Source organism: Ictalurus furcatus, chromosome 18, assembly GCF_023375685.1.
Source record: "Ictalurus furcatus strain D&B chromosome 18, Billie_1.0, whole genome shotgun sequence".
Classification (NCBI taxonomy): domain Eukaryota; kingdom Metazoa; phylum Chordata; class Actinopteri; order Siluriformes; family Ictaluridae; genus Ictalurus; species Ictalurus furcatus.
In genome coordinates, this window is record NC_071272.1 from 20,754,624 (window position 1) to 20,765,331 (window position 10,708).

General features: G+C 37.6%; 1 protein-coding gene across 3 annotated transcripts; it reads right to left on the reverse strand.

The window, feature by feature from the left end:
• Positions 1 to 234: 234 nt before the first annotated feature.
• Positions 235 to 8,025, reverse strand: slc26a1 (solute carrier family 26 member 1). Of its 3 annotated transcripts, none has more exons than XM_053648835.1 (3): positions 7,623 to 8,025; positions 2,696 to 3,341; positions 235 to 1,746 (listed from the first exon to the last, which is right to left on the reverse strand). In XM_053648835.1, exons 2-3 carry the CDS (start codon positions 3,290 to 3,292, stop codon positions 235 to 237), a joined length of 2,109 nt encoding a protein of 702 aa, XP_053504810.1. In that variant the 5' UTR covers positions 3,293 to 3,341; positions 7,623 to 8,025. The 3 variants fall into 3 exon arrangements, 2 of the variants coding, with proteins under 2 accessions (XP_053504810.1, XP_053504812.1); XM_053648837.1 differs by having other exon boundaries at positions 7,667 to 7,710; XR_008388388.1 differs by lacking the exons at positions 235 to 1,746; positions 2,696 to 3,341 and adding an exon at positions 4,158 to 5,562.
• Positions 8,026 to 10,708: the final 2,683 nt, after the last annotated feature.

Sequence of the window (10,708 nt, forward strand, 5' to 3'; positions counted from 1 at the left end):
ATTTGTAGATAAGGATAAGTTTACAATTGCTGTCAGATTGCAATCTCCTTTAATTATTTATGAGGTACAAAAACATTTTATTTTCTAAAAAAAAACAACAGTAGTAGTCTATTGGTGTGTATTTGTGTGTAGGTATGTATATATATATATATATATATATATATATATATATATATATATATATATATATATATATATATATATATATATACATTAAATCAGGTTGCACTCCCCTTACACAGATGTAGTGTTAACTGATTCTGCACTGTCGCTTGTGGCAAAAGAAACTGCACTAGGAAGGTTGTGGAATGACCGTGTATGCATTTCTTTATCATCAGACCCGAAGAAAGAACCTCGTCTCAAGGAATCTATGACTGTTGTGTTGCAACAAGCCAGGATCACATTCACACCAACTTCTTTGTACTCTTTTATCAGGCCTTTCAAGGTGTTAATACCTGTGGTGTCAATGAAAGGGACAGAAGAACAGTCAAGGATTATGGTGTGGAAATCCACTTCGCTTGCAAGTAGCCTTAAACTAACATCACCATTTCCTTTATCAGTCTGCTTTGCAGTTCTGATTTTAGCTCTTTTCTCTATTTTTCTTCTCCTGCTTTTTTCAAGGACTGGCTCAAGTCCAACTGCTTTGAATAAAGACTTTAAGAAAAAGTCCTTGTTTGCATAGTAAAGTGGAGCCTGAAAGCGAAAAATCTTTACTCTTGGAATGATCACAAGGTTGTCATAGTCGTCCATGTCCTCATAGTGATCAGTATTCTCGATTTGGCCCAGTAGTGAAGCCTTGGGATGTTGGGTTTGCGCCACGACACATATCATGGAGAAGACTACTCCAATCAACAGCCCGATCTCTACGCTGATCAAAGCACTTGAACACATGGTCACCATCCAGACAACCGCATCAATCTTGCTGAGGCGCCAAAGCCTGGGAAAGTCTTTGAATTTCCGCAGGGCGCCTCTCAGACTGACAATAATGATACAGGCAAGGACACACTTCTGCAGGGAGTAGAAGAACGGTGCTAAAAACAAAAGGACCAAGAGCACAACTAAAGCGCTCACCACGCTAGAAATTTGCGTTCGGCAACCTGTCGAGTCTTTCACCATTGTCTTGGCAAGTGCAGCACTTGTGGTGAAACAGTGGAAAAATGATGGGATGATGTTACAAAAACCAATTGCCAGCATCTCCTGGTTTGGTCTGACCGTGTAGCCATTCTTTTTTGCAAACATCTCTGACAAGGAGACCGTGAAGGCAAAACTGATCACAGCCAAAGGGATGGCATCAATTGCTACTCTTGGTAATAGTTCGAAATTCGGAACCTTTGGGGGAATGAAACCAGTCGGAATGGCACCTGAGATGCTTGAGTTGTACTGACCATTGAGATCAGCAAGGTGGGAAACCACTGTTGCTAAGGCCACTACTACTAGCTCTGTAGGCAGGGGTATCTTCAGACGGTCCTTATACCGATCCTGGAGCTCTTTGCCCACTACTAGGACAGTGATACAAATTGCACTTGTAATGACATCGCAAACGTTGGTCTTAAGTATGTTCTTGAAAATGTTGATCCAAGTCACAACAACGGTTCCATAACCTTGGTGACGAGGGATTTTCAGGCCCACCAGATACTTCACCTGGACTGTCAGGATGGTGCATGAGGCACCAGTGGCGAAGCCATCCAGCATTGGAGCAGAGAGGTAAACTGAAACAAACCCAAGCCTGAAAACAGCCATCAGGACCTGAAAGGAAAATATAAACAGTGCTGTGAAAAAAGTATTTGCCTGATTTCTTCTGGTTTTATGCACATCAAATACTAAATTGTTTCGGAAATTAAAACAAAATCTAAGATCAATCAACCTGAGTACACACAAGGCAACCTGAGTACACACAAAATACAGTTTTTAAATGATTATGTTATTTATTGAAGCAAAAAAGTTATCCAATACCAACTGAGCCTGTGTGAAAATGTATTTGCCCCTGTACTTACTAATTCCCCGAATCTATGAAGCTACATTCATTACGGGGTTCAGCTGGACTAGACACAACCAGGCCTGATTACTGCAAACCCTGTTAAATCAAATCAACACTTCAAAAGAACTTTTTCAACAGCACGAAGTCGGTTAAAAGATCTTACCCAGTAACAAACTATGCCAAAATTGAAAGAAATTCCAGAAATGATGAGGAAGAAGGTGATTGAAATACATCAGTCTGGGAAGGGTTACAAAGCTATTTCAAAGGCTCTGAGACTCCAAAGAACCACAGTGAGAGTCGTTATCTCCAAATGGAAAAAAACTCGACACAGTAGCGAACCTTCCCAGAAGTGGCCGACCTTCCTCCAAGAGCACAGGAACGACTCATCCAGGAAATCACAGAAGAGCCAAGGACAACATCAAAGGACCTACAGGCCTCTCTTGCATCAATAAAAGTCACTGTTCATGACTATCAGAAAGACACTGGGCAAAAATGTCATCCATGGAAGAGTAGAAACTGTATTGTGCTTTTACCCAGGTTACCTTTGATTTATGTTGGATTTCGTTTGAAGATCTAAAATGATTTAGTGTGAGATATACACAAAAACAGAAGAAATCAGGATATTTTTCACAGCACTGTATAACACAAGACAGTTTTCCAATAATAAGGCATGTTACACATTTATATGTATTTGTGTCATTTGGAGAAAGGGAATACCTGGTAAAGTCCAGCAAGGAATGTTAAAACTGTTGCAGTGCTGATAGCATAGCACTCCTTTCCACACTCCATGCTGAAGGCCCCCATGGTGAGGTTGACCGCAGTATCCTGGTGGTCTTCAGTGCCGTTCCATCCAGCACCCAAGGAGCTTTGCTTACTGTCATCACTCAAATCAAATCCTGCTAAATAGACTTCTCTGTCCACAACCTGTCCTACCATTAAACTCATGAGGCTGAAGATACCCACAGATACATGCCTTGATGTGCCCAAGAAGAAGTAGATGATATTGGCAAAAAAGGATGTGTACAAACCGTAAATTGGCTCTAAGCCTGCAAGGAGACAGTAAGCGATGGCTTGAGGCACTAAAATAATTCCCACTATGAGCCCGGACATCACGTCACCCCACACATATTCCTTTATCTTGTATTTTGGCAGCCAGCGCACGACAGGGAAGAAGTTTATTAATGTGCTTTTCACTTTTGGCAGCGAACAAGACAGTTGATGGCGCAGTTTGGTCCTAATGACCTCTAATGGTCCCTTCTTCTGCTGAACCTTGCGTTCCAGATGGCATGTGTATTGAGGTTTTGCATCCTCCATGTCTTCTAATGCTGTCCCGCTGTGCCAACGATGTTCTTTGTCCTATCTCCTGAAGAAGACACACAAAAAAAACAGTAATGCCGTTTATGTAATTGAATATGAGGCTGCAGGGTGATAAAACTGGTACAATTTCCAAATGATGGCTTTCACTGTCAGCGGTCTCCAGCTCTTTGAACAGCCAGTTTTGTTTTTTTTCTGTTTACGATCTTTTCTAAACTGATTTCCTGATTTCAATTTATTTCTAAATTGACTGCAAGCTACTTGAGAGCTTCAGACTAATTGAAATTTTCTTGTCTAAAATAAGACGCAAATGTGTTGCATGGGTTAAGTGATTGACACCTTAATGAGGCCCATTAGAATAATTAAACATGTGGAACAGTTCTAAATACAGAAAAAAAAGTTGATGAAAGTTAATAAAATGGGTTATATGGTTAAATGGTGCCATTTAACATGTTAGCTGTAATGTCATCAGAATAGGGCCACTAGCAAAACTAGCAAAATTGAGATTCTGGTAAGACGAAGTCATAATCCCACAATTGAAAATCGTGACAAGGGACAGCCTAGTGCAAAAGAAAATCCAAAATCTCAAAATGCTGGCCTTGTACATTCTCATGTAGGTATTTGCTAAGGAAGTGTGCAATGTCTGCAGTTTTGGGTTTTCCACACCTGGGGGGTTGAGAAAGGGTAAGAATGAGCAAAAGCATGTTAATTGATAACTACTAAAGGGTCACTGCTGATGACTGAGTTGGTGTATTGTAACACTTTCAATGAAAACACCATTTAACAAATACGGAATTTCATTTAGTAGAAAAGCTGTGTCATCACAGTACACTGTTCATTCACAGAAACTCAGGAAAATGTTTCAGCTTAACTGCACACGAGTACGAAATTAGGAATACGTTAACTTTTTAAAAATTTTTTTTTTTACATTATGAATAAAATGTTTACACTAATTATATAAAGTAGCTGTAAAATACACATTAGTGGCCCGAATTCTCTGTTTTGATTATGCGGTTAAATGTGATGGTTTTATGGTAGTAAACCAAGCCAGACAAAAAAAAAGAAGATATATTACACAAAGTGAAGACTCAAACACAGAAGGTAAGATGATGATGATTTAAATGTAAACAAATGAAAAAAAAATACAAAGGCATTATACATTATATGACAAAAAACAAACACTTAACACTATGACTGTGATTTTTTTTAAAAAGATACTCCTAGCAGAAAACACCTAAGTTTGTCCAGGATAAGCCTAACACAGGGGTTATTTATACAGCACATGACTTTATATCCACAGCACAGTAGGAATTTATAGAGGGCAACATTAATTCAGTCCAGTCATCAGCCACTGACCAGAGACAACCATTACTGCACCAGCGTAATTAGCCCATTAAATGACGTTATTATTGCTCTGTTTTAGGTTTGTAGGTTCATCCTGGTAAACAGACCCAAATTCTTTGCAAAAGTATAATTACGTATCCAAATAAATACTCTGGTAAAAGTTGAAGTACAACTTTAAAATCTTCACGTAAGATAAAGTAGAAAAGTATTTAACTTTTAAATTGACTTAAAGTATGAATGTAATAGTGCATGAAAGGTTCACAAAAAAGTGCCTTGATTTCAAAAATCACTTACTGATGGTAAATTAGTACCTCTTTCACCAAGGACCATGGGAAAACATTTACTTCATCAGGTTAACAACCTCTTAATTCCTAATCTTTTAAACAATAGCTAGCTAGATAATGCATCTGATGCTACAAACGAACTGAATGCTAATCATTGGTGATACAGTACAAACTGCAGTGATAAAGTGCGCAGTAGCAGATTACAGTGATGGGTTTTTATGCCTCATTCTCACTGTTAAATTTTAAGTTTGTTAGGAATTTCAATGCACTCTTTGAACCGTCTGATACTAAAAAGTTGCCTTATGATTTTACAAATATACTCAGCAAACAAAGAAACGTCCTCTCACATTCAACTGCTTTTATTTCCAGCAAATGTCTTAACACATGCAAATATTTGTATTAACATAAAAAGATTTAACAGTTGAACAAGTTTCACAGACGTTTGACGAACAGAAAGGGAATAATGAGTCCCTGAACAAAGGGGGGTCAATATTAAAAGTAACAGTCAGTATATGGTGGACTCCAGCTGCTTTAAGTACTACAGTGCATCTCATCCTCATGGACTGCACCAGATTGGTCAGTTCTTGCTGTGAGATGCTCCCTCACTCTTCCACCAAGGCATCTGCAAGTTCTCCATCACATCTGTGGGGACACACGGTCACATGTAATTTTCCACTGCAAGGACGATCAACTGTCCTTCCTGTCTCCCTGTAGCACCGTCTTAGGCGTGTTACATTACAGACATTGCAGTTTATTACTCTGGACACATCTGTAGTCCTCATGCCTCCCTGCAACAGGTCTATGACATGTTCACGCAAGTGAGCAGGAACCCTAGGCATCTTTCTTCTGGTGTTTTTCAGAGTCAGTCGAAAAGGTCTCTTTAGTGTCCTGTTATTGTAACTGTGACCTTATTCGCCTAGCGCCTTTAAACTGTTAGTGTCTTAAGGACTGTTCCACAGGTGCATGTGCAATAATTGTTTACGGTTCATTGAACAAGCATGAAAAACTTCGTTTAAACCCTTTCCAATAAAGATCTGTAAAGCTTATTTGGATTTTTACAAAATTCTCTTTAAAATACAGTCTCCTGGAAAAAGGAGACTGAGTATATATGACTATAGAGAAATGTAGTTATGTTTCAAAAAGTAGTGGGTAGAAAGTTGACTTTTTCCTTCTGAGCTGAAGATCAAAAGTGTTAGGTGAAAGAAAAACTCACTCAGAAAAAGTCAAGTACAGAGACTCTGCGCTCTGTTGTGTCCCTATGTGTCCCTAGAGTCAGTATTAAGTTTTAAGGATGTCTTTTCTACATTCTTAAAGCATTTAAAATTGTATCTAAAATCAAGCTGTCCAGTGAAGGTCTGGTGGAGACTTTTTTTTTTTTTTTTTTTTACATGCTCACCAGGATCATCCTCTTTTCTGTTAACAGTTTTATCTTTCACTTTAACAAGCTTATCTAGAGGAAATGAATGAATGAATGGAATAGTTCGGTGACACCAAAAGTAGGCTAAGACATGTTTAACTAAGACATGTTTAGCTGGCTGTTTCTTTGGTTTTACACTGGAGCTACGAGATTAACACGTAATGGAACGCTGTCTGACCCAAAATATTTTCCGTACCACATGGACAATTGTGTACATTTGCGGGTTTGTTTGACTGAACTGATCATTTAAGTAAACAGTACCCCAGAGAACTAGTTCCTACAGAAGAAGACAGCAGTTCTGTTTGAGTATGTAAATTACCAAAGGCATTCACTTGAACCCTGGTACACACGTTTAAACACAGGAAGAATAAACAAGTGATTAAAGCAAACAGATAGGTACTGATGTGCTTTTCCTTCCTGTAAAGAAGGATACACATACAGAACCCTATACTGCCAATGTCATGTCTAGGATTTTTAGATGTGGGATAACAAATGAAGGTAAGACAGGGTTTTTTTTTTATTTACTTAAATTATTTAATATTTATGGAAGGAGTCTCCAGTGTCAGTGTCTCGGTAACAGTGAGAAGTTTTCCGACACAGGAACGTTTTTAGGACAGAAGTCCTATAATATATGCTGCATTTCTTTTTAAATGAGACAGAGAGAGAGAGAGAGAGAGAGAGAGAGAGAGAGAGGCTGGTGAAGGAACAACCATTTATAGCTGCTGTAATGTAATTAATAACAGTAACACATCATACTTTTTATGTGTTTATCATTAGATATAATGTCGCGGAATGTCTGCGAAACAAGTTGATTCTTGTCATCATGAACATTATAGCAGCTATAAATATTCATTCCCTCACCAACCTCTCTTTTTATCTCTCTCTTAAAGTTAATAAGATATGTTTTTAAAGTTCATTCATCATTAGGCTTTGATTATGTGGAGTGTCCACCATGCACGTCTCTGTGAATGAGTTATTACTAAAGGCATGACAACATATAGAACAAGTGCATGAATATAAATCTGTTATTGGCAGTTGCACTACTCTCACTACTGTTATAGAAAATTAGAAACACCTTCTTTATGGACCCGATCAGAAAGCAGAATTCAACCACACTGTAGAAATGTTAACTAATGCAGTGAATAATGGAAGTTAAATGAACCTTAATGTAAAGTGTTACTGAATACTGAAAGCGTTAGAAAGCATTTTTTTTTTTTGGCTGAAATGATAATCTGCAGTCCAAATTCAAACATTAGAACTGTACAGGAAATAAAAAGCCTCTTACCCCAATAATACTGGTTCAAGACTAAAATCCAACCTCTTTCCTACCTTTCGTTTCTAATAGAAATATGACTTGCTACCTTGTGGCCCAGAGACCGTGTGGTTCAAGCATGTTGGCACAGCATAAAAGACGGTCACTCAATAGGTACTGTCTGGTTTTATAGGCTGAAAACACATGGGGTGGAGCTGCAAGTGTTCTCAAGTCCTCCATTGAGCAATATCAGCAGGATGAGGGCAAAGTGTGCAGAAAGTACATATTTTCTCCTAACTCGGCTCACGTATGTGGTGTCTGGGTATGGACATTAAGTCACCTAAAAGAGTTACCTTAGCTTCTCACTCTAATCACCTGCTGTGTAAACCAGCTATTTATGATTCATTATATTAGATATACCTAATTATTGCCTGCCTCTTAAAAGACCTTAGTCATGTCTGTGCTCTGAATCATTACATGAAGTGTGAGGTTTCTAAAAACCTTTATTATCTCAGTGTTTAATGGGCATTGGATATAAAATATGCTTTTGGTTAAATGTTAGATAAAATGCAAATCGCACTAAAATGAATATTAGACCAAGCAGTATGTTGTTTTAGACTTTAGTCTTGTGACAGAAATTGGGGTACAAACACTAGCAAACCCATCAAACATTCTTATCTTTAAAAAAAAAAATGCAAATAAAGAAATAATCCATAATAAAAATGCATAAGTAAAAACAATGGATTCTTTAACCTGAACAAATGCTTTGGGAATTTCTTCTTTGCTAAACTGTCGTAAGATGAATTTTTTTTAAATTTTTATTATTATTATTAATTTCAAGAATGATGAGGGAATGAATGCTTGTAACTTCTTTCTTAGATTTTCCACAACATCAAATGTAACTATAAATGGATAAAAAGACTGACGTGTCATTCTTTAATAACTTAAAAAAAAGAGATAAATGTGGAAAGATTATTGCGGTATAAGATGAATAAAAATATCACTGTATGTTCCTGTAAATCTGAAAAATAACAGAAACCATTGTGGTCAAGAGCGGCAAGCAGCAAGATACGCCTCGTGATAAATTTGTAGAAAATTAGTTCTTAAAGGCATTCTTTGCGTAGTTAAACTTTCTTAACTTTCTAAAAATGTTCTCGTTTGGAATCCTTTCTACACCCACTTGTAGGACAACCAAATAACCATTAACAGTTCTAACCACTGAATGTGTAGCTCAGCTACCCCAAAACACAACATACAGTTTTACTGGCGCTACCACTGCAACCGCATTATCTGGTCACATGAAAATCTTTTATGAATTGTTACAGTGAAGGGTTTTTTAAAAATTTTTTTTTACATTTCATACAAACTATAGCTAAAAAAGGGGTACTGGTGCGAACCTTGGCCCTAACACTAACATTCAAATTTCATTTCATTCAATTTTATATCTGAATTGATAATGGATGAATTTATCATTTGCAAGCATGAGATCAAGTTGATCTGAGGGTATGGATTTTTTTTTCCTCGCATACATGCATGTATACATCAGCACAACTACATTAGAGATTTATTTATGCTTTATGTCTCAATCTGGGATCCTTCATGGATTTGTATTTCAAGCGAGAAGAGTACATGTAGAATAGGAGCTTCTTTGTGTGGGCGAGTGGGTGTATATGAACTGCATGAAGTATATAGCTTCGTTTAGCTGAATAGCTTTAATATTGAGTTGACTTACAAGCCAAATTATCATTGAATTCATTCATGACTGATGTGTCAAGGAAATGATTGTGTTTGTTCCAAATATTTCTTTGGTTCTTAGTAGAACATGCTTTTGGGCTGGTTTTGTTTCTGAAGAAGGCCTCCATTGTCAATCAGTGGACGCGTCACCGCCCTTCCCTCTATTCAGTTTAAAGCTATATAGAAAGTGTTTTGATGTATGACAGAATGATGTAGTGAAACACCAAGAGTCATATTTTGGATAACATTATAACCAGCATAATACATTGCTAATATACAAAGGCAGATCAACAAGGTTTGAAAGGATAAGTGAGAAATCAGGTCCAAATTTTCATTCAAACATCACATCCCTGAGCTGAATGCACACATGCGAGGAAAGCATTGAAATACATTAACTCTCATCAGTGACAGTGCTTGCTTTAAGCTGAGACAGGAAGAGCAACTCACCCACATCACAGCTGAGAGGAAGTGCAGTGGAGAGAGTAAATATGCCATGCATTTCTCCTAGCCATGACTTCCTGGCATGGAGCACCTCACTCTGTGTGCCTCGAATGGAACAAAGGATGATGGGAAAAAAAAATGTCGCGCCTTTCAGAGGTCTCTGTCTCAACAGCCAATCCAGATAGAGGGGGGGAGGGGGGAGATGTGGTCCCTCAGTCTTATCACCATGGAAACAGTGCCCCCTCTGTCTGTAGACGATATAAGGGTTTCATGAGACACTTACCTAAATGTAAATAAACTGTACATGCAAAGAGCATTGCGAATAAAAAGTCTTGTGCTGTCAGATTATATGCATGTGCTGTCCTTTTCTTATACTGTTACTCAGTGATTTCATCAAATTGGTGTCTTTTTTCTTATTATTATTTTCTTGTTTTCTAACATCAAGGATATTTGCCTTATTTTTATTAACCTTTATTATCAGAATTTAATTCATAAATAATATATTGTACTTGTGAGCTAAATAATAATAATAATAATAATAATAATAATAATAATAATAATAATAATAATAATAATATTCACCATATGACCAAAAGTATGTGGACACCTATGACTTGTTAAACATCCTATTCCCAAGGTATGGCATTTCTACTCTTCTTCTGATTTGCTCATTCAGCCACAAGAGTATTATTGAGATCAGGTAATGATGTCAGGCGAGGAGGCCTGGTGTGCAGTCAGCGTTCCAGTTCAAGGTGGGGTTGAGGTCAGGGCTCTGTGCAGGTAACTCAAGTTCTTTCACTCCAAATTTAGCAAACCATGTCTTCATGGACCTCACTTTGTGCACAGGGGCATTGTCATGCTGGAATATGTTTGAGCTAGGTCCCCTACAATGAAAAACAAAAATGGAATATTTGGTCTCAGTCGGACTTAAGAGAACATATTAC